The 25,830-nt window shown below is 51.8% G+C and overlaps 1 protein-coding gene across 10 annotated transcripts in view; it reads left to right on the forward strand.

The window, feature by feature from the left end:
* The first annotated feature begins 2,268 nt into the window (after positions 1 to 2,268).
* Positions 2,269 to 25,830, forward strand: part of POC1A (POC1 centriolar protein A) — an 81,407-nt gene continuing 57,845 nt past the window's right edge. For 2 of the 10 annotated variants that reach the window (XM_038003850.2, XM_038003851.2), the window contains exons 1-7: positions 2,269 to 2,654; positions 5,998 to 6,082; positions 7,107 to 7,278; positions 7,706 to 7,885; positions 10,316 to 10,423; positions 11,443 to 11,558; positions 19,127 to 19,260. In XM_038003850.2, coding sequence (XP_037859778.1) covers positions 2,637 to 2,654; positions 5,998 to 6,082; positions 7,107 to 7,278; positions 7,706 to 7,885; positions 10,316 to 10,423; positions 11,443 to 11,558; positions 19,127 to 19,260 — 813 coding nt within the window. In that variant the 5' untranslated portion in view covers positions 2,269 to 2,636. Of the gene's footprint in view, positions 2,655 to 5,926; positions 6,083 to 7,106; positions 7,279 to 7,705; positions 7,886 to 10,315; positions 10,424 to 11,442; positions 11,559 to 19,126; positions 19,261 to 25,830 lie in introns of all 10 variants that reach the window. The other 8 variants (XM_007984463.3, XM_038003852.2, XM_073010107.1 and 5 more) reach the window with 7 other exon arrangements.

A 25,830-nucleotide genomic window follows, 5' to 3' on the forward strand; every position in this document is an offset into this window, starting at 1 on the left:
GCTGGGACTACAGGCATGAGCCACTGTGCCTGACCCATAATTACTTCTGATAACATATGCTAAGACATATCAGAATCACAGGAATTTCACACAATTCTGGAACACATAATAACACATTTATATAAATATAATCCAAAGAAGGTTAAACACCATTTCATATTTGACAATACTTCCTGTATGACTGTATTATTTATCTCAAACAAGTCTAATACATCTCTTCTGGACTTCAGGGGACTAATAAAGAAAAAAATGCAAACCGAAGTTAGAATGTGCTTTTGGGGAGTTTGTCAAATATAAAAAATCTTAAAACACTTGATATTGATGGCAGTGGCTATGCCATCAGGCTGGCTGCAGCAGGGAGGCATGGCTTGGGCTGCACACACCGTGGAGCTGGTGGGAGCCCTGGGAGCCCTGGGAGCCCTGGGAGCCCCGCCTCTTCTGATTCCTTCCTTCGTTCCTGATTTTCAACCAAGAAAATCCCCAATCTGGCTACTTACCTAAGAACAGGTCTTAGGCTAAAGACTGCTCTCTACCATCCCAGAAGTAAGAAAAACTCAAACTTGCCTTCTCTGTTGGAAGCGAGCTCCAACTCCAGAAAGGAGTTACCTGCCTTCCATCATCATGGAAGCAGGAAAACTTGCCTTCCTTGTTGGAACAAGTAAAACTCCAGAAAAAGGAGTTGTACAGTAAAATAAACTTTAGATGTTAACCAAATTTGGGAAGATCAGGAATTCTGTGGAACGTGGAGCGGGGCTTCCAGGCCTTAGCAAATTGTCCTATGGATTTGAGCCATAAAGATAGCTCAAGCTGGTACCAAGCACCGATAGGAGATCTGTCAAAGGTCAGGGGCACCTCCACTCAGAATCCTTTTGTGGTTGCCAAACTGTTAACTCAAAATATCTGAGACAGGTCTTAGTCAACTTAGAAAATTTATTTTGCCAAGGTTAAGGACGCACACATGACACAGCCTCAGGAGGTCCTGACAACATGTGACCAAGTGGCCTGGGCACAGCATGGTTTTATACATTTTATGGAGACAAAATAAATCAATCAATACATGTAAGATGTACATTGGTTTGATCTGGAAGGGCAAGACAACTCAAAGTGGGAAACTTCCATGTCATTGGTAGATTTAAACATATTCTGATTGGCAATTGGTTGAAAGAATTATTATCAGTAGAAAGGGATATCTTGGTTAAGATAAGAGGTTGTGGAGACCAAGGTTTTACCATGAAGATGAAGCCTCCAAGTAGCAGGTTTCCGAGAAAATAGATCGTAAATGTTTCTCATCAGACTTAAGTTTTGTGTTGATGTTAACGCTGGAGGGTATAATGAGGCATGTCCAACCCCCACTTCCCATTATGGCCTGAACTACTCTTTCAGGTTAAATTTTAGAGTGCCTTGGCCAAGCAGGGAGTCCATTCAGATGGTTACTGGTGGCCTTCAAATTTTATTTTATTTTATTTATTATTTATTTATTTTTGAGATGGAGTCTCCATCTGTTGCCCAAGCTGGAGTGCAGCGGTGAAGATATCTTGGCTCACTGCAACCTCTGCCTCGGGAGTTCAAGTAGTTCTCCACCCTCAGCCTCCCCAGTAGCTGGGTTTACAGGCACGTGCCACCACGCCTGGCTAATTTTTGTATTTTTAGTAGACATGGGGTTTCACCATGTTGGCCAGGTTGGTCTCGTACCCCTGGCCTCAGGTGATCCACCCACCTCAGCCTCCCAAATTGGCAAAGTGCTGAGATTACAGGCGTGAGCCACTGCGCCCGGCCTCTCCTTCTTTTGAAGACTGGGTCTCTAACAGCTTCTTAGGCCTGAAGGATCCTGACAGGGCCGGGCTGCACCACACTCCCTCGTGTTACAAATGGGGAAACTGGGGCACACAGCAGAGGCGTTTTTCCTGAGATCACACAGCCAATCAGGGCGAGAACTGAGAATCGAACCTAGATTTCTCCAGTCCATGTTTGTGATTCCGAGTAACTCGTTATTTTAAATCGACACTTGTCTTAAGAACGTTCGGACGGGCGAACCATTGAGAGTTCCCGAGGGGCGCATACTCAGTTCTCAATAGATTCCTGCGGGAAAACCTGGCTGCGCCGGCGCGCGCGGGTGCTTTAAGGCAATCTGGTCACAGCAACCCACGTGTCCTCCGCTTCCGGGATCCTTAATGCCATCTTTTCGGGTGGTAAAACCCGGCCCGCCGTCACGTCATCTTGGGAAGTGTAGTTCCACCTTCCTCCAGATATAGGGGCGTGGGCGACTTGGAACTGCATTTCCCAGCAGGCTGCGCTCGCCGTTAGAATAGCCGGACGACGGGCTGGTGGGGTGAACCCCTCATCCTGGGTCTTTTAATTTCTCAGGCGGAACGAGTGGCGGCAGACAGAGGCCTTTGGCGGCGCTGTCTGTGGGTTTTCTGAGCTTGGGGAACTGGGTACGGAGACCGTGGCGCCGGCCGCCGGTCACCCAGCTCTGCTTCCAGTCGTGGGGCAAAAAGCTGAGGCGCTTCTCCTTTAATTGCGGTGGGCGGGGCGTGCCGACGCGGCCCGCGTTGCTATTGGTGGCCGTTGGGGGCGCGGAAACTGAACGGGCCGCAACGGCCACCGCCGCTGCCTTCGGCGCCGCCAGCCCGGCCATGGCTGCGCCCTGCGCGGTAAGCCCAGCCGACTGCAGCTCCCCAGGCCTCAGTCTCCCCGCTGGGACACTGGGCGCCTAGTGGCCAGAGCGATGGCTGCGAGGGGCGGGTGGGGCGCCAGGTTCCAGGGTGGTTCTCTTCGGGTCCAGTTTACCGTTTGTGCTGGGTCGGGCACTTTCTGAGCCCCTCCTGCGTGCCAGGCCCTGCGCTGGATTTCTGGAGCGAACAAACAGGCCTCTGCCTCCATCGTTTGCATCCTAGCGAGGGACACACGACCAAGTCCTGACTCATGTGTGACCTGGGGCTGGTATCGGGTCTCTGTAGCCATTCTCCCTGTCCTTAGCAGTGGGTGGCTGCGTGGGGTCTTGTTGAGGGTACACCCTGCTCCAGCAGGGGGGTACAGCAAGACGCTGAGATGCCCGGGCCTGCAGTGTGAGCCGGGTGGAGTCGCCCTCTCTGAGTCCACGTTCCTGCAGAGGTCCTTATTTCGAGAGATTCCTTTGAACGGGCCTGGCCTTCTGGCGGATAGGAGAGTCAGGGAGGCTGGGTGCCTGTGATGCCCTGAGGCGGCCTGGCCCTCTGGCTGATTGGAGAGTCAGGGAGGGTAGGTGGTCGCCTGTGATGCCCTGAGGCACTTGAGGACGTGGATGGAGAGTCCAGGCTAGGATACCGACCTTTTGACCCTTTTGACTCCTAATCTGGTACTCTACCTCCCTTCCTGCCCCCTCCCCCCCGCCCCCCCCCCCCCCCGCCCCGTTTGTAAACCACTGTTGAGGGAGATGAGGCCCACATGCAGGGAACTACAGAGGGGAGGCGGTGTTGAGAGATATCACGGGACCTACTGGTCAGGGGTGGACCTGAACTTGCCTCTGCCCGCTGAGCCTAGAGGCGGACACTTTCTTACCCATGTTCTTTCAAGAAGCTCAGGTGAGAGCAGAAGGCTCTTTTGGGGACCCTCCCCCAGCTACTTCTCCCTCTGTTGTTGAAAGGAGACTCTGACAGGTGCGTTAGGGGTGGAGCTGGGCACAAGGCCATAGGGCCTTTGTTCTGGTTACTGCTGTGTAGGGTAGCTTTGCTATGCCCCAAGGACATCCTTTCCCAAGAGGAGCCTTTGTGCTTCCTGGAGCACCCAGAGTGCTTCTTTGAGGTTTGCGATACTTAGTGTAGGGGGAGTTGTTTGGGTGGCTGAATTATAACCTTTCAAGTGTTGAGATCCTAGCTGCTATTGGAAGGACAGAGTCTCCGGAATATTCTCTCTGGTGTTTTCCTAAGCAATGTCCTGAATGGCCTTGCTGTTTCTCTGATGTTGGGTAGAGTTGAGTTGGTGGTGATGCCATGGGGACCTGTCCAGGGCTGACCTTTTGGGTTCACTGGCCAGTCTGTGGTGGCATTGAGGTGATAGGATCTGATTCCTGAGAAAAGGTTGGGGGATGCTGTAAGGTTCCTGTTTTCTCTCTCTAGGCTTTTAAAACATAACTTTATTAAGATATTCGTATACCATAGAATTCACCTTTTAAAGTGTACAGTTCAGTAGCTTTTAGTACATTCACAGTGTTGTGCAGCTGTAATCGCTAATTCCAGAATATTTTCATCATCCCAAAAAGAAACTCCATACTCAATAACAGTCACGCCGCTTCTTCCCTTTCCCCATTTTCTCCCAACCCTTGACAATCACTAATATATTAATACTTTCTGTCTCTATATATTTGACTATTCTGAACTTTTCATATGAATGGAATCAGACAAAATGTGGCCTTTGGTGTTTGACTTCTTTGACTTAGCATGTTTTCAGGGTTCATCCGTGTTGCAGCAAGCATCAGCACTTCAGTCCTTTTTATGGCTGAATAATATTCTGTTGTATGAATATGCCACATTTAGTTTATTCAGTCATGTATTGATGGACATTTGGGTTCATTCACTTGTTGGCTATTAAGAAAAATGCTGCTCTAAACATTTGTGTACCAGTTTTTGTGTAAACCATGTTTTCAACTCTTTGGGGTATTTGCCTAGAATTTCTCTGGGTCATTTGCTAACTATGTTTAACTACTTTATTTTTTATTTTATTTATTTATATTTATTTTATTTATTTATTTTTTTGATTAGTAGTCTCACTCTGTTGCCCAGGCTGGAGTACAGTGGTGCGATCTCGGCTCACTGCAACCTCCTCCTCCCGGGTTCAAGCGATTCTCCTGCCTTAGCCTCCCAAATAATTGGGACGATAGGCACCCACCACCACAGCTGGCTAATTTTTGTATTTTTGGTAGAGAGGGTTTTCACCATGTTGGCCAGGCTGATCTTCAACTCCTGACCTCAGGTGATCTGCCCGCCTGGGCCCCTAAAGTGCTGGGATTGCAGGCAGAGCCACTGTGCCCAGCTAACTACTTTTTTTTAGTCAGGATCTTGCTCTGTTGCCTAGGCTGGAGTGCAGTGGTGTGATCACAGCTCACTGCAACCTTGAACTCCTGTGCTCAAGCAGTCCTCCCACCTCACCCTCCTAAGTAGCTGGGAATACAGGCACAAGCCACTACGTGTGCTTTATTCTTTAATTTTTTTGAAGGGTCAGGGTCTTGCTGTGTTGCCCAGGTTGGTCTTGAACCCCTGGCTTCAAGTGATCCTCCTGCCTCAGCCTCCCAAAGTGTGGAGATTACAGGTGTGAGCCACTGCACTTGACCTATGTTTAACTTTTTGAGGAACTGCCAAATTGCTTTCTACAGTATCTGCTTTTTTTTTTTTTTTTTTTTTTTTAAAAGATTGTTTTGTTTTTTCTGGGTGTCTTGCATTTTCATGTGATTTTTGGGATCAGCTTGTCAGTTTCTGCAAAAAAGACACCTGGGATTTTGATAGAAATTATGTGGAATTGGTAGACCAATCTGAGGAGTATTGTAGTATTGTATCTTAACAATACTAAGTCTTCCTGTTCATGAATGTGGAATGTCTTTCCATTTTTTAAGTCTTCTTTCATTTCTCTTAGTGATGTTTTGTCATCTTTACTGGACAAGTCCTGCACTTCTTTTGTTAAATTATCCCTAAGTATTTTTTTATGTATCATAAGTTAAATAGTTTTATTTTTTGGATTATTCATTGCTAGTGTACAGAAAGATAATTTATTTTTGTGTCTTGATTTTGTATCCTGCAACCTTGCTGAACTCATTTGTTCCTTTTTGTTTTTGTTGAAGCGTTTCCACCGTTGATATATTAATTCGAATAGTTTTTAGTGGATTCCTTAGGATTTTCTTTATATAAGGTCATGCCTTGAACATTTTTAACCCCACCCCCCCCGGCTGTTATAGGAAGAGTGCTGGCCCCGGGGAAGCCCCTTCCTCACCCAGGCTTCACACATTTGACCCTGGCTTTCCTCCAGGAGGACCCCTCGCTGGAAAGGCATTTTAAGGGCCACCGAGATGCAGTTACCTGTGTGGACTTCAGTATCAACACAAAGCAACTGGGTAAGAAGAGGCACCTTGTCTAGGTGCTAGGTTATGAGCCAAACAGGCCAAGTTTTTACCTTGGAGGTGTGGTGGTTGGGAAGCAGAGCACAAGGACTGCACAGTTTTGTCTAACCTGTGTCTTGCTTCTGTGTGCCAGCTCTTTGGGCACTGGGCTTCATAGCTCCATTTTACATGCAGAGCCTGAGGGTCAGAGTGGTTAGGGGCCTTGCTAAGGCCACACAGCTTTTGAGGGTGGGACTGGGATCTGGGTCTTTTCCGGCACACCCTAGCCACCTTTTGGGTCTGTCTTTTGGTGTGGGCCGTAAACAGTGACTCCTTTTCCTTGAAGCTTTATTGATTCTTTTGCCCACAGTAATAAGGCACACCTTCTTGTTGAAGAGCCTTGTCGGTGAGAAGGCTGTTGAGCAGAGCCGGGCACCCCCCTCACTCCCACTGCCCTTATGCTGCAGCTGAGTGTCCCCCTTCCTTGGTTGCATAAGGTTTCGTACACAACTTTTATGACTGCACTTTCCAGTTCCCACAGAGGAGACTTGCCCCTTCATCCTGTCATCAAAGCCCTCTGGTGTGTAAAGGTTAAGAGGGAACTGAAGTCATTTTTGGTCAATTTTGGGGACCTCCTTTAGGCTTCATACTGAGTTGGACCCTCTCAATGGGAGGGGCTGGCTTCCCAGCCAGGGAGGACTTACTCCCTGGTGCCCTCAGGATGTGTCTGGAGGGAGACCCCAGGCCCCATGGGAATGAGTTTTCCCAGAGCTCGGATTGCAGTCCAGGGCTGGCATGGAAGGGCCTCGGTCTTGTTCCCATGTGAGTGTGCTCCTTGGAGAACTCTGGGCCACAGGTTCTCCACCTCCAGACCACACCTCGAGATATGCTCTGCTCTATGGGAGACTTCTCACGGTCCTGTTTGTGGATGCCAGGGAAGGTGGAGCTGGGCCAGTTGCTCCTCCTGCCTCTCCAACGTCTTGGTGGAGGCTTGAAGCCCGTTAGAGCTGCGGGTCATAGCATTACCCACTGTCCTCAGCCAGTGGCTCCATGGACTCATGCCTCATGGTCTGGCACATGAAGCCGCAATCACGCGCCTACCGCTTCACCGGCCACAAGGATGCCATCACCTGTGTGAACTTCTCTCCTTCGGGACACCTGCTTGCTTCTGGCTCCCGAGACAAGACTGTCCGCATCTGGGTACCCAATGTGTGAGTCATAGACTTTGAGGAGGCTTGTCAGAATTTGGGGCCCTGGTGCCAGAGCCATCCCCACCGAGGTCCCCTAGCTTGGCTCTGGACTTGTCACAGTGGGACTTCTACTCTGCTTTGGAAGAGGTGCCATCAGAGGCTGGGGCTGTAGTTGGAGCCCTCCCCTCAGGGTTGGAAGAGGAATTCTGGGCTGACCCCATCTATCCCTAAAGAAATGCCACCTGTTACTCTGTTCATGTAGGTGGAGCCTGGGGGCGGTGCTCTGTTCACATAAGAGAGGCTCTGGCGTTCCCTTGTGGAGACTGGGGTTCTCGGGCTTGGCTACCTTTGGGAGGGGTGCTTGAGGAGTAGGGAGAACTCTGATGTGCTTGTGGGCTCTCATGTCACTGTTATGGGTTTCCTCACTCTTGGATGCCTGTCCTTGTAGCAAAGGTGAGTCAACTGCGTTTCGTGCACACACAGCCACAGTGAGGAGTGTCCACTTCTGCAGTGATGGCCAGTCCTTCGTGACAGCCTCTGACGACAAGACAGTCAAAGTGTGGGCAACTCATCGCCAGAAATTCCTGTTCTCCCTGAGCCAGCACATCAACTGGGTCCGCTGTGCCAAGTGAGCATTGAAGGAACCCTGGGGATTGGGGGCTGGCACAGGGGCTTCTAGGTACCAACTTGTGACCTCGGGCAAGTTATTTAGGCATTGTTTAAGCTTCCTCAGCCTTGGTTTCCTTATCTGTAAAATGGGAACAATAATAACTCCTGCATTGTAAGTTGTTGAGAAGCTTCACAGAGCTGATGCATGACATGTAAGTTAGTCCATAGTCAGCCATGATGACCCTCTGACATCTGTGTTGGCAAAGCACAAACTGGGTCAACAGGGGCCATTTATTATCAAAAACAACAATTAGGTACTTTCAGTACTATCACTACACGTTTTCTTTTTGTCTCTTAAGACAGTTCTGCAAGCTAAGTGGTATCATTTCCATTTGAGGAAATGGGGGCTCAGAACAGTAGTATCTTGTCCCAGGGCACACAGTGGGTCTGTGGCAGAGCTGGAGTTTAAACCCAACTCTCTCTGACAGTAAGGCTTGCCTACTTTCCAGTGGGGTGTTCTCAGAGGATGATTTTGCTCCAGAGCTCCCAGATAGGGGCCCAGGCTTCTGAGGTGGGGGGCTTATCCTGGAGGCTGGCCTTCCCGCTGGCCGGGGAGCCAGTGCTGTGCAAAAGGGGCCAGGTGACCCAAAGGACCTTTCAAGGTCCAAGAATTGCAGACAGATAGTCCTACTTCTAGCTTATTTGGTTCTTTTCAACAGAGCTTCCTCATGGGTCAAATATCTTTGCTTCAGAGGAAGGGTTTGGGGTGCCAGGTGACATTAGGAGACCACATGAGTCAGAAGTTGGGGACTATTGAGCTGTGTTCTTCTGGGGACCCCATACAAGTTACTGTTCTCCAGGGCACCCCCATTCCTTTGTCCTAGGAGACCCCTGATGGCTCTTAGAGGCTTTATGATTAGGATCCTGAGATCAGGAGGGGCCAGGCCAGCCAACTTGGGTGTCAAGTCCATATTGGGCCTTTGGTGGCAGTCCCCAGGACCTCATGCCTTTTGTTGGCAGATTGTGTCTTGCTGACCCACACTTGAGTCAAATGTAGACTCGGAGAACCTGGTCCCAGAGTAATGACACTGATAGTGAGCTTTTGGCCACCTTTGTGCAAATGTTGCTGGCAGGCAGTGCCGGCTGCATATTGCTATGTGCTGTGCATCAGGGACAGTGCTGGGGCTTTATGTGCATGAGGCTGCTCTATGCTCACCCGTGAGGCAGGCACCATTTTTTTTCTTTTCTTTTCATTTATTTATATTTGGTTTTCCTCTAAGTCAAAAAGAACTTCTCTTTTTCCCTTTTGGTCAGAGTTTGCTGTTGGGGTGGGAGGGAGGCTGTTTGTGCATGAAGTTACATAAGAAAACAAAAACAAGAGCAACAGGAAAGAACGAAACAAGAGCAACAGGAAAGAAGTTTCACAGATTCAGGAAGAAAAAAATAAAGGAAGCATTTTTATAACATTTAAAATTAAGTCACAGGCCAAGCTTGAAGGCTCATGTCTGTAATCCTAGCACTTTTGGTGGATGAGGCGGGAGGATCCTTTGAGTCCAGGAGTTAGAGGACCAGCCTGGGCAACATAGTGAGACCCCCATCTCTACAAAAAAAAAATATAATAACAATAAATAAAATTAGCTGGGCATGGTGGTGCATGCCTGTAGTCGAAGTTACTTGGGAGGCTTAGGTGGGAGCATCACTTGAGCCCAGGAGGTTGAGGCTGCAGTGAGCTGAGATCACACCACTGCACTCCACTCTGGGCGACAGAGCGATACCCTGTCTGAAAAACAAAACAAAACCAAAACCAAAATTTAGTCATAGTTTCCTGAAAAGCTCTTTAGAAGGAAAAAAGAAAAATGCTCAAGTGCTAAAAGTTAACTATTTTCAGAAACAAAGTATAATTTAAGATATGACCAAATAGGCCGGGCGCGGTGGCTCACGCCTGTAATCCCAGCACTTTGGGAGGCCGAGGCGGGCGGATCACAAGGTCAGGAGATCGAGACCATGGTGAAACCCCGTCTCTACTAAAAATAGAAAAAATTAGCCGGGCGCAGTGGCGGGCGCCTGTAGTCCCAGCTCCTCGGGAGGCTGAGGCAGGAGAACGGCGTGAACCCGGGAGGCGGAGCTTGCAGTGAGCCGAGATTGCGCCACAGCACTCCAGCCTGGGCGACAGAGAGAGACTCCGTCTCAAAAAAAAAAAAAAAAAAAAAAAAGATATGACCAAATAAACAGAAGTAACATTGCCTCCTAGGATGCGATGCGTTTGTTTCTGAAAAGACATATTAGGGTATTCAAATTTAAAAAAAAAAAATCACAGCAGGACATGTGACCCCGAGTGGTTCCTGCAGGCAGATAATAGGCACTCGGGGAAGAGTGACTGTGGAAGATGGTGTGTGGCACCCATGTCATCTGTTAGTCCGAGGTGTGACTTGTGCCCCACCCGGTTCAGGTTCTCCCCCGACGGGCGACTCATCGTGTCTGCCAGTGATGACAAGACTGTTAAGCTGTGGGACAAGAGCAGCCGGGAATGCGTCCACTCGTATTGCGAGCATGGCGGGTGAGTCTCCGGATGCTGTCCTCCACTTGTAGGCGCTGAAACACAGAGCACAGACCTGGGCCTGAGGAGGCCCAGTGGCCTTCAGTGGCTGGAGCCGTGGAACCAGCAGCCTTATCACTGCTGCCCCTTGTCTGGTGCTTTTTGTGAGGTCTGGCAACCTAGCATTGTATCTCTTCCTGTGTGGATGGTAGCTTTGTCTCCATCCCATGAATAGCAGAAGTGCTTAACCTCAAGCCACACAGTTCTTTGGAGCTGTATAATTATTGGTGCTCCTCTTTTTCTCCTTCACTTTCTGGTTCTCAGGATTACAACTTGTCTGTCTGTGAGCAGTTGACACTCAGTTGCCCAAACTACATTTTAAAGCCTCTTGGTACGTTATCCATGGTGATGGCTTTACAAAATTCTCATTGGGTTCTTGTAGCAGATGGTGGCTGTTCATGTTGTGCCACATCATCAGGAGAGAGAGGTGCCCGCATTTGAGTAGAGACCCCAGCTTCTGCCCTCCTTCGTTGGGCTGGGAGCCACAAGGGCTCCTTGAGAGCTGGATGTGATACCAGCCTGGGAATCACATATGGGTGTAGTGAGGGTTCTTGGCCTGTCTTCTAGAGAGGGGTGGGCCAGTGGCCCTGTAGCCCTGCTGGACCTTTCCACCTGTGCCTCAGGTGGCAGGATCTGCCCCGCAGCCACCCCTGGGAAAGGTACCAGTTCCAACTTTGAAAACCCCAGGGGAGCCTGGCTGACTTTTGGGTTTGAAGATAGCTCTCTCAACTTGTATTTAAAATGGGCGGTGGGATGTGCTCCCTGGTCAGTCCACCTTAGTTTGTTGCTGGCCACTGTTCTCACCTTTTACTTCTTGCTCTCCCTTGGCCACCTGGTAAACAAATGTGACAGAAAGGAAGTGTCTGGGTCAAGGGACCAGCATGGGCAGGACACAGGGATGGGAAAGCACTAAATGTTTCTGGGTCCATCCTGAACCAGGGCAGACCTCCTATAGTGCATAGTGGTCCCTGTCTTTCCAGCTTTGTCACCTACGTGGACTTCCACCCCAGTGGAACGTGCATTGCCGCTGCCGGCATGGACAACACAGTGAAGGTGTGGGACGTGCGGACTCACCGGCTGCTGCAGCATTATCAGTGTGAGTGGTGAACAGCCTCCTGGGCCCGAGGGCAGCCCTAGTGGGACTGTGCTGGTGTTGGATGTTGTTCTGTGCTGTAGTGCTTAAATGGGACTGAGATGGCCTTGGGCAGGAAGGTATCCTGGGTCTGTTGGGATTCCAGGGGTGAGAGTCTGTGCCCTGGCTGGCCTGGCTTGGAACCTTGGCCAGGAGATGGAGCCTCGTGCTACCTGGCTTCCACTGAGCCCTTCGATGCCCACCTCTGAAGAGGCAGAATCTCACACATACTGCAGGGCCAGATGGGGAGTCCTCACTGCAGCTCTGGCCAGGGCTTTGCTTGAGGACCACTTCTAAGGGGCATGCCACTTGCCTTTCCTGGTGATGGAGGCTCTGCCCTCCAGGGCCAAGGTGACAGCCCTTGACCTGTGGTAAAGGGAACAGGGCTATCAGTAGAGGCCAGCATTGGTGGGACCATGGCCACCTCTGGTCTTACAGTGCCCTCCACAGATGTAGAGTCTTAGGGAGGGTTGATGTAGCTAGGGGCCAGGCCCAGGATGGTAGCCCTTGGAAGGCAGGGTGGCAGGCAGTGGACATGGGCTCATGCAAGGTTCCAGGTGGGAGTTGGAGGGCGAGGGCAGACTTAGACATGCCCAGGATGAGTTAGCTGAGAGTATTGGGTAGGGAACTGGCCTCAGAGCAAGTATGAGTGGGCAGGGCCACGAGGCACCCCTGTTCCAGGGATGGGCTCAGGGAAGGGAGCTGGTGAGGAGTCATTGGAGAAATTGGGAATTGTGCATCTGACAAAACAGAGATAAGTGAGACTGGACCAGGGAGAGACCAGGAAGGAAGGCTGGAGTTGTTTGAAGAACCGTGGTCGTTAACCTGGGACTAAGCTTAAAGTTCTTGGGCTTGCTTCCATAAACCACACCTGAAATGGGAAGTACATAGCTGGACACAGGTGTGGGGCTCCGACACCACCACCCCCCACTCTACCCCCACCCCTGCCACACGCACACCCTTCCTAGCTGACTCTTGGTGTTCAAGGACAGCACTTTCTTTGGGGTAATGGAGGTGAGCATGCCTTTCCAGAATGGGGAGAAGATCCTAGTCTTGAAAAGCACATGGTGGAGAGTGGACGCCGCAGCCGGCTTTTAAAGCATTCCTGGCCTTGTGATGTTGGGCAGGTCATTTGACTCTGTGGGGCCTCTGGGACAATGATGGGGCCTGTCTCACAGGAGGTGTTGGGAGGGTTAATGAGTTGTTTCATATCAAGAATTGAGAGGGTGGCTGGCACAAAATGAGGGGAAGGAGATACAACGTTAGTGATGATGACAATGACACTGTCTTGGTCCTGTTTGGTCTGGTGAGGCCAACCTGGTTGGTTAAGGCCTGTAGTACCCTACAGCACCACCAGGTGGCAGGAGCCAGCCGCAAGAACCTGTTTCCCTGCCCCACGCCCCGCACAGGAAACCCTGGGGTTTGTTACCAATGCTCTTTCAGACAGAGGCTTCTGGAGTAGAAAAGCAGTGGGGCTTGCCTCCACTTGGAGCCCATACCTCTCCCATCCCTCCTTCAGCCTTCTGCTCTGGACCAGGCCTGAGTGAAGGGCTGGAGCTCGGGGATGGGGCACATCTGCACAGCTGCCTGGGGAACATGGGCAGGTGCAGAGGAGGGAGGACTTGGACAGGGAGAGACGGGAGTGGAAGGCGATGAGGCAGGACAGTGGTCAGGAGCACATGCTTGGGTTCCTTTCCGTAAAGGGGGGTGGCGATAGGCCTTCCTCATGGCTTTGTGAGGCTCTGATGAGAAAAGCCATATAAGGATTATAACACAGGACTGGGTATGTGGTTTGTGCTACATAAGTCCTGACACTGGGTGGAGAGGATCTCTAGGTGACCCTGGCAGGGTCCAGGCCCATCTCTGATGGATCAGGAGCCTGGGCCTGGTGTTCATGGGTATAACAGCAGATGCCCTCTGGGAAGGGCCTCAGATGCCATCTCCAGCTCAGGGTCCCAAAGATGTGGCCTGATTGGCAGTGCCAGGACTGGCCTCATCATTTAAGGTATGAAGGGAAGAAGGACATCTTAGAGGATAGCGGTGTCCAGAGTCTGCTGGGGTTGGGGGCTGGTGTGCCCCATGTGCCCCAGTGATGGGTAGGTGTCTGGCTGTGCCTGGTATCAAAGTGGGGACTGGCATCAGAGTCGGGGATGGGTTGCAGAGATTGAGTAGAAGCAGAGAAGCTGACCCTGTTGGGGTGGAGGGGCCAGCTGGACCCAGGGATCCGGGATGTGAGTATGGCTGAGGTCACATTCTGAACCCCTATAATTGAGGGGGCCACAGAAGATAAAGGCCCACAAAGCAGCCAGAGTGAGAGGTATGAGCCCCGTCTCCCAGCATGGGAGAGCTGAGGAGGGCAGAGGCTGGAGAGCGAAGGAGAGTGGGGTCTCGTGAAGAGGGTTGTCAGGAGGTGGAGCGATGCAGAGCAGCCGAGGAGTGGTGGGTACTGGGGAGAGGGAGCCGGGGTCCTGGAGGAAGCAGGCTTGGTGGAGGGCAGGGGCGGATCTCCATGATGGCAGGGTTGGGGAGGTGTGGGTGGACTCAGATGAGCCCCAAGGGCCGAGTCCTGAGTGGAGCTGAGTGTGTGGGCTGACAGGCCCTGCTGGGAGATTGCAGTCTGCTTCTGGCCTTGCCTCTTATGACACCCTCTCAGTGGGCCTGCAGTGTCTCATCCCTAAGCCATCCCTAGTGTAGATTAGAGGCTTAGCAGGATTTGGAGTGCCCATAAACACAGCCGATTCCCCCTGAGCTCCCTGCTCAATGCCATGGCCAGTAGTGGGTGTTCACAGGATAGCAGACTCATCCCATAGCCTCTAGGCTGACCCTTAGGGGTGCAGTGAGCCAGGTTGATCTGAGCTCCCTGGGTAGGGGGAACATACCTCTCATCCTCTCCTGACGGGAGGACATGACCAGGTCTGCTCTGGTCTTGGGGCTCCCCAGAAAACCTCTAGCTGAAACTAAGGGGAAACCCTTTACCCAAGTGGCTCCCCCACCCCGATAGGTGCAGTAGAATCTCTTTGTAGGCTCATTCCCCAGGAAGGGCTCCCAGTACTCTGGCAAAAGATGCCTGATCTGCTTTCTGTCCCTGATCCCTAGGAAACCCAAGGGAAACCTATGGACACAGTGTCATTCAGTGTCTCCCCTAGTGACTCTGGATGGGCAGCAGGCACTTCCAGAATGGCCTTCTGGTGTTGGAGGCTGATGGGCTCTTGTGAGAGGATTTGGTTAATGATACTGCAGTGTGTGGCTAGCAAGCCCCAACCTGCTTGTGTCCAGCCATCCATGGTTGTGCTCTATGAGGGCACTTCCTGTTCCTGCTAGGGTTGGAGTTGAAGCCTGCTTGGGGTCTGGGGCTATTGGAGGCAGCTGGAATATTTGTCTTGCGCTGGCTGACTCTCCTGCCAGACAAGGAGTTTCTTGGCTGTAGCCTATCACTGCAGAGAGCAGTTCTGATTTCTCAATTCAGCAAGGAGTTGATGGACTGGTGGAACCCTTTGAATGCCAATCCCCGTGGTGATGGGTTAGCTCCATATGCTCTGAGCCCACGTTAAGACTGTTCAGGCATCTGAGCAGCAGCCCCCATCCCAGAACCTGTAATATGCTTCGTGGCTTATAGCACGTGCAGGTCCATTATCCAGTGACAGGCCTGAGTGGCCAGCAAGGTAGGTCTACTCTCCATTTCACAGATGCAGAACATGCGGCCCACAGTCACACAGCTGTGGGTCTGAGTCCCCAACTCAGGGCCTTTGAGTCTGGCATTCTGTTGACCGTCTCACGCTGCACTCCTTTCACTTCAGTGACTCTAGTCATTTACTCCCCAGGCTCCTTGGGAGAGGTGGTCTCTTTGGCTGGCTGTCAGCAGGGCTAAGAACTCATAGAGTCCCACGCTCTCTGTCCATTGGCCTTTAGTGCACCCCTGCACCCCTGCCTGGCCTCATACATGGTCGTGGAGGGTTTTGTCTTTTTTTTTTTCTTTCAGAGATGGGGTTGGGGTCTCACTGTATTGTCCAGGCTGGTCTTGAACTCCTGAGCTCAAGCAATCCTCCTACCTCGGCCTCCTACACTGCTGGGATTACAGGCGTGAGTCACCGTGCCCGGCTGGAGGGTTTTAAGTGGTTGCAGCTAGCAGGGCAGGGCTGTACCCTGTAATCGATGTCTTGAGACTAAAAGGGTTGATTGAGGTACAGTGGTGCTGTCCCACCTGGTCTAGCCAACCTACTCTCCCACCGTCCTGAAGTGAGCACTTACACGGCATTTAAAAAGAGGAGTGTTTTAGGTGTCCTTTGCTGCTGGTATCAGAGAACCTTTGTGGTATGAATCCAAAGCCTCTTGTCAACCCAGCGCCACCATGTCACTGGTAACACCAGTTGCACATCGCAAGAGACCACCCTGGGGAAAATGAGTGGTCCTTTTGTGGAAGGATGTTAGGGTGGGGCTTGGCCCTGGCATGGTCTCCTCCAGAGAGGTACCTCCTGCTTGGGCACCCAGGCTTTCTCTGGGCCCTTGGCTGGTTCGGAGCCCATCAGGTAGTGGGCCTAGATTTGCCCAGGCCTCTACATGCAGAGTAGCATGGAGTGGGTGTACTCAGGTCTCTGCTTAGGCCACCTGCTGCCCACAAGCTATGACTAGTTCTTGGTATTTGGGAGCAGGGGCTGTGGTGGCCTCATCCCTGGGCCCCTAAGGATCTGTAGAAGTTTGATGTTGGTGTATCTCTGACCTGGAGTCAGGGTTCTCTCTTTGGGGTGAGGAGGATGGGATAAGAGCCACAAGCTCACAGCTGCCATCCAGGTGTGTATCATCACTGTGTATCATCACTGATATCTGCCATGGAGCCAAGAAGAGGCCTGCAGCCTTGGACTTGACAAAAAGTGGATCATTCTCAGACATTTGGCACTCAAGGCATCATGACCGAAGGCTCATGCCCTCATGGGGCAGCCTAGCCTCCATGGTAGACTCTCATGCAGGGGTGGTTCTTACAATGACGCCTCCATAGACTACCCACTCTCCACCACCTTCACAGAGGCAGGAGGAGTGAGAGTGGAGGCTGGTGTGGCCAGTGGATGAGGCAGGAGAGCAAGCGGGGAAAGGTGGGGTGGGTCCTGGTGTTTGGGGCATCCCCCAAAGCCTGGTATGCCAGGCCAGCCCCTCTTCTGGAGTAAATGGTTCTAGGTGTTTCTACCCAGGCTTGGGTATTCCTGACATTTACGTGGAGTGGGGCTTCTGTTGCCCTTCCTCTGGGAGAGATTCTTTCCCTTGGATGGACTTGACCAGGTGGGGGCCCCTGGTGTGGCATTAATACATTGACCCTGCCACCCTGGTGGTGCTGGGAAGCCCAGAGCTCCCTGAGCCTGCCTTCCCTTCTGCACCATCCTGCCACTGGCTGTTCCTCTGCCAGCTTCTGGTCAAGGAGGTGTGGGGGTGGCCTTCATCCCAGTGCAGACTTTGTGGTGGGGGCGATCTCTGAAATCTGCCTCCAAGAGCTGGCTTCAGAGACCCCACTGGTCCCTCTCCAGGCTGCCTCCTGGAGATCCTGGCACTTGGAGGGTGTTGTTCAGATATAAATATCATGTTACGTAAAACCTTGGCTGTCTCCCCCTAAGTGTGCCTGGTAACATGTATCCAGACTCCCCGGCACATCAGCACATCAGCTGGGCTGGCATCTGAGGGACTGCGTGCACCCTGTGGGCCTTGTTGAGGGCCGTTTTGTGTTGGGTGTGTTTACCAACCCAGTAGTTCTTGCAGCCTCTCAGTCCTAAGACGATGGTTGGTTGTGAGTCTGCCTTTATGTTGGTGGCAATTCTGACTTGGCAGGGTCATGGTTATTTTAGCCCCACTGGTTTTCCTCATCGGGCCTGTGGTAATGGGAAGAAAGACACTGGGGTTTTCCTCAGAAGCCACCCTAGGAGGCTGTGATGCAGCTGATCCATGCATTGGCTGTGGAGTTGCTCTGTCCGCATGTAGACTGCCCAGGTCTGCCCCCAGCTTCACCTAGAATATGCTCTTGGCCTTGAGGGAGGGTTGTGTAACCTGCTGGAGCTTCTGGATACCCAACTTAAGCACCTGCTCACCAACCACTTTCTGAGTCCTGCTCGGTGCCAGGCACTGAGTTGGGAGCCAGGGACTCAACACCGCCCCTGCCTGATGGAGTTCATGGTCTCATGGGAGATCCACTTGTGAGTCAGATAGTTGCATGTAAATGTGACGAGTGAACCGATGGCAGGCTTATGGTGTTTTGGAAGGACAAATGAAGGGGGTTGCCCTAATCGGGAGGCCAGGGGAGGCTTCCTGGAGGAGGTAGCTTCCAGTACTAAGCTTTAAGATCAGGGAAAGGGGAGGGCAAGAGTCTCCCAGGCCCACTGGAAACAAGGAGTAAAAAAGTTCTGTGACTGGGGGAATTGACAGAGCTGGGGTGGCTGGATCTTGGAGTGTGAGGGACACCAGAAAAGATGGTGGGGTTAGGCTGGGATGATAGGGAAAAGAGAGTCATGGACAGGGCCAAGCTGTTGAGTAGGTGACGTGGCAGGACCTGGGGTTACATGGAACATAGAGGGCAAAGGAGAAGAACATCCGTGTTGGCATTGGATGGCTCACTCTGCAAAGGCCTCATGTGCTTAACTTAGTAGCATCCCCACAGCACCCCTTACACATGGGTGCTCTGGTACAGATGGAGAAACTGAGGCTCAGTGTAGTCAAGATGCTTGCTCAGGATGGATGTGGTGGCTCACGGCTGTAATCTGAGCACTTTGGGAGGCCGAGGCAGGCGGATCACCTGAGGTCAGGAGTTTCAGACCAACCTGGCTAACATGGTGAAACCCCAACTCTACTAAAAATACAAAAATCAGCTGGACAGAGTGGCACACCTGTAGTCTCAGCTACTCAGGAGACTGAGGCAGGAGAATCTCTTGAACCCAGGAGACGGAGGCTGCAGTGAGCTGAGATGGTACCACTGCACTCCAGCCTGGGCGACAGAGTGAGACTCTGTCTCTCAAAAAAGGTCATGGGGTGAGCCCAGGCAGGAGGCTTGGGGTTGGAACGTAGTCCTGACTGGTTCCTAAGAGTATCTTAGCTTTCTGCTCATCTGCCCCCACACATGCCCTCCCTGTATGGTGGTGGCATTGTATTGACATTTCAAGGGTTTTATTTTCCATTTGGTTTCTTTAAAGAAAGAATATATCAGATAGACCAAAGGCTATGTTTGTATGTTTGAGTGCTCTATTCTGCTCCAGCTTGACCACTTGCTGTGGGAGAAGATGGAGGAATCATCTGCTGCCTCTGGTTTTTGCATCCGTTTCTGTCTCCCTGTCTTCTACTGCCTGCCCTTGGCTCTGAATGGGCCTTTTCCTGTTCTTTGATTGTGCCCCTCTCCTGGGAAATCCTTGTTGGGTTCCCCACAGCTCTTTTGAGCAATGACCATCCTGACCCAGCCCCATTAGGGCTGTGCTGAGCCTCAGTTGGCCCTGATTGCCTGTCCCGGGCTTCAGCTGTGCTCCCTGTGCCTCCCAGCCAGCACCTGACTGATGTCCTTCCCCTAGTGCACAGTGCTGCAGTGAACGGGCTCTCTTTCCACCCGTCGGGAAACTACCTGATCACGGCCTCCAGTGACTCGACCCTGAAGATCCTGGACCTGATGGAGGGCCGGCTGCTCTACACACTCCATGGGCATCAGGTGAGAGGTGTTGGCCGGGTGCTGAGTGGTGTGGAGTGGTGGTACCCTCACAGCCTGGGCATTGGGCAAGATGCAGAAACAGGCTTGGCACCCACACAGCCTACAGGGAGATGGATGGAGGCCTTTCCCTGTGACCTGGGCAGATTGCTGGGCCTGGGACTGGTGCAACTGAGAAGGTTATATAAGAGTTGAATTGGGCAGGGGTTGGGGGCTGTATCTGGGCATGGTTAGCAAGCTGACCCCTAGGGGCCTGAATGGAATCTATCCCCTAATGGCCTCAGCTATCCCTTGGTCCAGAGGTTGAGTTGAGCCTTGGAACCCATGCTCTGAGTTGACATCGGGGTTTTCTGGAGGCCCTCGGACTGGCAGACATCAATGTGTCTGGAGACCGAGGCAACCTCAGGTGTCTTGCAGAGGCTGAACCGAAGAAGGGAAATCCTCTTTATGTTTGTTGTTTGAGAATTCCTGGAATGGAATCAAAGAAGCAGAGGCCTCCTTTCTGAATGAGCTTCAAAGCAGCCAGTTCCCTGGTCTCCCTGGGTGGGCTGGGCCCCTGGGGGCCGGCTGTGGGGAGTAGGCCACATGCAGTTCTCCCCAGGAGCTGGCCTGGCTCCGGGCCTTTCACATCTAATACTCCGACTAGGAAGTAGTGTCTGAGCCCTCCTGACCAGAGCAGTTGTCAGAATGTCTCCTGTTGGGGTGTAGTCACCATGCGCATTTGGGATGGGAGGTCTGGAGTCCATTGAATTCAAGTTTGTCTCTAATCTGCCTGACAGGCTCAGGGAGGCCCTGGGGGTGCTTATGTGTCTTGGACCATCAGCTGGGTGTGAGGTGTCTAGCCTGGTGCTTTCTGAGCTGTTGTTTGTGTTTCTACTGCCATCTGAGTTAGGGCACTTGGGGGCCATTTGACTATGACTAGGGGTTGGGGACATAGGACATAGGCCTTTTCTTCTGGTTCCTCAGGGCCTGGAGGCTACTTGCTGCCCCCAGCCTTGTTGTGACCCCTTGCCTTCCCTGTCAGAGACATATCCAGTGCGCAGGACTAGTGGGCCTGTTCTCCCTAGGCCAACACATCCAGAGGGGGTGGCTGCTGGCCCTGGTGTAAGCCTGTTCACAAGCCAAGCCCTTGGACAAGCCAATTATTCAGATTCATGTGTTACTGTTTGGGATCTTATGCCCAGGAGGGCATTTGCAAATCATGTGAATGCTGCTGCCATTCCTGCTCCCCTAAAAAAAAAAAAAAAAAAAACTCAGAAACAGTTTGAAACAGATGCCTATCAAGTGATCACCTCTTTTTGTGAGTGTTCCTTAAATAGCTAACTCACGCTTAGCCTGAGAACACTTGAATGTGGGATCTAAAATCTAAAATGTCATTCCTGGTGTTCTGGCATCGCATCCGGCACGTAAACGAAAGCTATCGACATTGTTCTCTCTGGGAAGTGAAGCAAGGACCATGGCACATTCCCTTGTATGGTCGCTTGTCTGCTGTTAAACCTAGAGAAATGGGAACCTGGCCGAGGGACAGCTGATGGTTTGGGGTGTGGATAGGGCTGGGTCATTTCTTCTTCAGGGCACCAGGCTCACAATGCCCAGAGGAAAGGAGAAGACAAGAAACGAACCGAACTCTGTTCATTTTGCCATCTATCTGTTTGTTCATTCATCATCGGCGCTCTAGCTCATGGGTCTGGGCACCGGGGATAGGAAATGGATGTTATAGCTCTACTTCCTGGGCTTCCTGGCCTGGGCAGAGGGGGACTCCACAAGGAGGCTGACAGAGCTGAAGGCAGCATGAGACAAGTTAGGCTGGCTGAGAGGTAGGCTGAATCTTAGGAAGTACTTGGAGGGCAGGTGAAGGTGGGTAGGCCCTGCCCATCTCCCAGGGTACAGCTCAGATGAAGGTGGGAGTCAGGGTATGAGCCTCGAATTATTTTCTGCTCCCAGCCCCCTAAACTCCCTATCAAATACAGGAACTCAGGATTGATTTACCACAAGTTTTAGGGGCTCTTTGTCTTGGGATACTGATGACACCCAGCCCCTCTGTGGGGCACTCCAGGTATCCAGGTGTAGGAACCCCTGGGCCTGGCTTGCTCAGGGTTCTGCAAACTGATTCCAGGAGACAAATTGCCCAGGGTCACCCTGACTCTGCCCCTACCTCTGCACTTGCTTTAATCCTTGCTCCTTTCTAGAGGTTGATTCTCTCCCATCCCTCCTCTTTAAGACCCATGGTCAGACCAACCATGCACTCCAACTGGTGGTGGCAACTCAATACTGGCCTGGGTTGAAAGGTCCCGCTGTGGACAAACCTGGCCCGATTCCTGTGCCCCTCCCACCTGCAGTGTGGGTTGCTACCTTGAGAGAGCTTTCTTTTGGGGTCCTTACTAATGATGTGCAGCAGCATAATTGAAGAGCCAGGCTGAAGGCTGAGGTAGGGGTGTGAGTGTGTTAGCACTTATGGGGCAGGGATGCCCAAGAGAAGGCCTTATTTACTTCCAGCAAAGACCAACTCACCTCCATACCACAGCCTGGCACCCCGGGACCCAGGTCTGCCAGGGTTTGTTGTGGCTCCTTGTCATGCTTAGCTCTGCCCCTGGGTTTGGAGTGACTCAGAGTCAGCTAATGGGCTAGGTGCGGTAGCTCACGCCTGTCATCCCAGCAGTTTGCGGGGAGGCTGAGGTGGGAGGATTGCTTGAGCCTGGGAAGCTGGGGCTGCAGTGATCTGTGATTGTGCCACTGTACTCCAGCCTGGGTGACAAAGCAAGACACTGTCTCAAAACAGAAAACTCTCCAAAACACAGAGTCAGCTAATGGTGGCTTCCTAAGGGAGCATAGTGCAATTAAGCAGCCTTAATTTGGGCATTTGGTTGAGATACAGGGTCCACTGACTGGGCAGAATACCTAGTGCTTATGGAGATCTGTGGCTAGGATCAGAGGTGGCTTTGCTCCAGCTGGGGGTAGAAATCCGTAGGGGCTGGGCCTGTGTTGTCATGCAACTGGTTCCAAGGATGTTCATGACTGTTGAGGGCCTGGCTGGGGGGCCACATCACAGGGGCCTGCTGACAAAGGGGCTAAGTTCCGCCTGGGCACTCTGCAGCAGGTGTAGAGTCCTCATGGGCTCCCACTCACCCAGACCTTCCAGGAAGATGTGCAGCTGGTTCTTTGGTGACTGCATCTTTCACATTCTGTTCCAGGAGGTGGCAATGTGGTGGGGTCCTGGTGGCCAAGGGCTTGATGGAGTGCAGCTGCTATCGGCCACTTCCTGAACTGTGTGGCTGAGCAGCCCGGGGCTCCTGAGTGGGTCTCGGGTGCCTGAGGCTTCTGTCCTATGGATAAGGAAGATGGCAGGTTGGAAAGCATTTTTTTTTTTTTGAGTCCAGGTGGTGAAAATGAGAGCTGTCTGGATTAGTAGGGGATCTTGTGACTCCTAGTGTGCCAGAACTGGGACAAGTACCTGCGTCTATGCAATTTCTATCACACCTACATATGACTTTTAAAATTCCATTTGTAATTTCACTCTTGTTTCATTCATTCATTCATTCTTTCAGAGACAGAGTCTCGCCCTGTTGCCCAGACTGGAGTGTAGTGGGGCGATCTCGGCTCACTGCAACCTCTACCTCCCAGGTTCAAGTGATTCTCCTGCTTGAGGCTGAGGCCTGCCAAGTAGCTGGGATTACACAGGCACCCGCCACCACACCCGGCTAATTTTTGTATTTTTAGTAGAGATGGGGTTTCATCATGTTGGTGAGGCTGGTCTCAAACTCCTGATCTCAGGTGATCCACCTGCCTCGGCCTTCCAAAGTGCTGGGATTATAGGCCTGAGCCACTGCATCCAACCTTCTTGTTCTTATTTATTTGTTTTTATTGGGGCAACGTATATGTATATAATTCACCATCTTTACCATTTTTAAGTGTACAGTTCAGTGGTAATAAATATATTTATATTCTCTTTTTTGCACCCCTTCATTCCCTGGCTCCCCTTCCCCATCCCAGCCCTGGTAACCACCAGTCTAATCTGTCTTCATAAGATCCACATAACTCCCACAGATGTCACTCTTGTTTTTAGCTCACAGGTCTGGGTAGGGAACCAGCAGGCTTATGTTGGCTTGTGTCCCCATCTCGCTGCTACATGACCCCATTCTGATCCAGCAGAAGGGAGCCCCATGAAACTTTGGTTTGGATGCAGAGGACCTGCTGTGTCCTCAGAGTTGGCTTGGGAGAGCTGTGGGAGAGAGGGCCACTGAGTCTTAGGGACAGTGGGGCAGCAACTCCCTTGTGCTTCCATTTCTGCATCTGAGAAGTGGACAGTGTAGGCTGGGGGTGAGCAGCAGTGAGGTCAGCCACAGGGAGCTGCTGTGGGATGAGGCAGACCTTGACCCAAGTGTGAGGGCTCTGCAGGTGCCAGGAAAAGGGCCCCAGCAAGCCCTCTGGGGAAACTGTGGGGGAGTTTCGGGATAGAGAAAGGAGGGTCAGGGTGCAGTGCTGTTGGGCTGCAACTCTATTGTCTGAGTTGAGGCCAGACTCACCCCAATGTACCTTTCAGTTGTCTCCTAAGGTACAGAGAGCGCCAGGACAGAGGAACTTGCCAAGTGCCGGCTAAGATGAGGATCACCCAGTGTAGTCCTGGGTCTCCTGGGCTGGACCTGTGTGCTGGTGTTGAGGGCAGCTCATCAGCCAGGCATCATCGTGCAGGTGGTTTGGTGGCTCTCTAGCACATGAGTGGCACACATCGGCCCATTTGAGAGGCCTTTGGTTTGGGCAGGCTCACTTTGTGAGAGTAAGGGGTTGTCTTAGTCTGTTCTGTGCTATTGTAGTAAAATACCTGAGACTGGGTAACTTATCAAGAACAGAAAGTTATTTCTCAGTTCCAGATGCTGGAAGTCCCAGATCAAGGTACTAGTGTTGGGGAAGGCTGCTCTCTGCTTCCGAGATGGGACTTGAATGCTGCGTCATCTGAGGGGAGTAACACTGTCCTCACATGGAGAAGGTGGAAGGGCGGAAAGGGCCAAACTCCCTTTGTCAAGCCCTTTCGTGAGTGCACCTAATCCCCTTCGTGAGGGCAGAGCCCTGTGTCTCAATCACTTCCCAAAGGCCACACCTCCCAACGCTGTTACCTCGGGGATTCAATTTCTTTCTTTCTTTTTTTTTTTTTTTTTTTTGAGATGGAGTCTCACTCTGTTGCCCAGGCTGGAATGCAGTGGTGCGATCTTGGCTCACTGCAACCTCCGTCTCCCGGGTTCAAGCGATCCTTCCACCTCAGCCTCCCGAGTAGCTGGGATTACACGCACACGCCACCACACCCGGCTAGTTTTTTGTATTTTTAGTAGAGACAGGGTTTCACCATGTTGGCCAGGCTGGTCTTGAACTCCTGACCTCAAGTGATCCACCTTCCTCGGTCTCCCAAAGTGCTGGTATTACAGGCGTGAGCCACCATGCCTGGCTGGGGATTCAATTTCAATATCAATTTTGGTGGGGACAAAAACATTCACACCATAGCAGGGGTGGACGTTGGTTACAAGTTTATTGTGGCCCTGAAGAATTCTGGTGCTTCTCTCCTGCAGTCCTGGCTTGGGGGGACTCGGGTTGACAAAGGGCCCTCTGCCTCTCAAATCTGCCCACCCTGAGAGGAGAGTGGACAGATGGGGGAGGTGCTGCCTGCAGGGTATGGTGCATTGCCCTCCTTCCACATCCTTTGCCCTGGGAACACTAGAACCTGCACAGTCACCTTTGCAAACATCTTTGATTGAGGCCAAGTGCTGGGATGTGTTCAGCTGGGGAGGTTACACAGCCTTGTCTTCTGGGGATGATACTTAGCTTTCTCAGGAAAACCCCAGTATTTTTAGGAACAAACAGTTTGTACCCACCCATTTCTGGTTTTGAAAAACTGTGGGTCCTTTCCCATCTTGTTTATCTGACACAGCCTGAGCTTCAGGAGGGGAGGAATGGGCTTGGGTGCTGGGTCAGATGATCCCAGTGTTGCCTCTTTTTCTGTGACACTGGGCAAGACCTTGACTTTGTTGAGCCTCTTTTCTTATCTGTGAGACTGGCATCCCATTGTCTGCCTCATGGTAGGAGAGGACATGTCTAAATTTCCCAGCACCAGACACAGTAGGTCCTCATAGATGTTAATCACTTTCCACTTGAGCTCACGGAAAATGACACAATGCCATTTTAGGTGAGAGCTCTTTAAAAGGGCATTAGAAGTTTCTGTTGTGGACACGGTCCTGGTGATGCTGAGTGGGTGGGCAGTCTGTTTATCAGGAAAACAGGTCCATGGGGGTGTCTGGTGCCTTAGCTGCCCCATTCCCGGCATGGGGCTGTGGCCTCTGCCTCGGGGTTGGAGGCACGCGTGTTTCCTCTCCTGCGCACCTTCGGAATCTCTCATGGGTTCACCTGGCTTTTACTTTTGCTTAGGGTTGTTGTCTCCCCAGAACATTTTGCTTTGACTTCTTCCATCACGCAGCTCCTGGAATCTGTCCCCTGGTGGTGGGCTGGGGAGACTCCCCGACCCAGACTCGGTGTCCCCACCAGCTGCCCTCATGCGTTTGCTTTGCCGAGTGCCTTGGTGTACATGTC

Source organism: Chlorocebus sabaeus, chromosome 22 (assembly GCF_047675955.1).
Source record: "Chlorocebus sabaeus isolate Y175 chromosome 22, mChlSab1.0.hap1, whole genome shotgun sequence".
Lineage (NCBI taxonomy): Eukaryota > Metazoa > Chordata > Mammalia > Primates > Cercopithecidae > Chlorocebus > Chlorocebus sabaeus.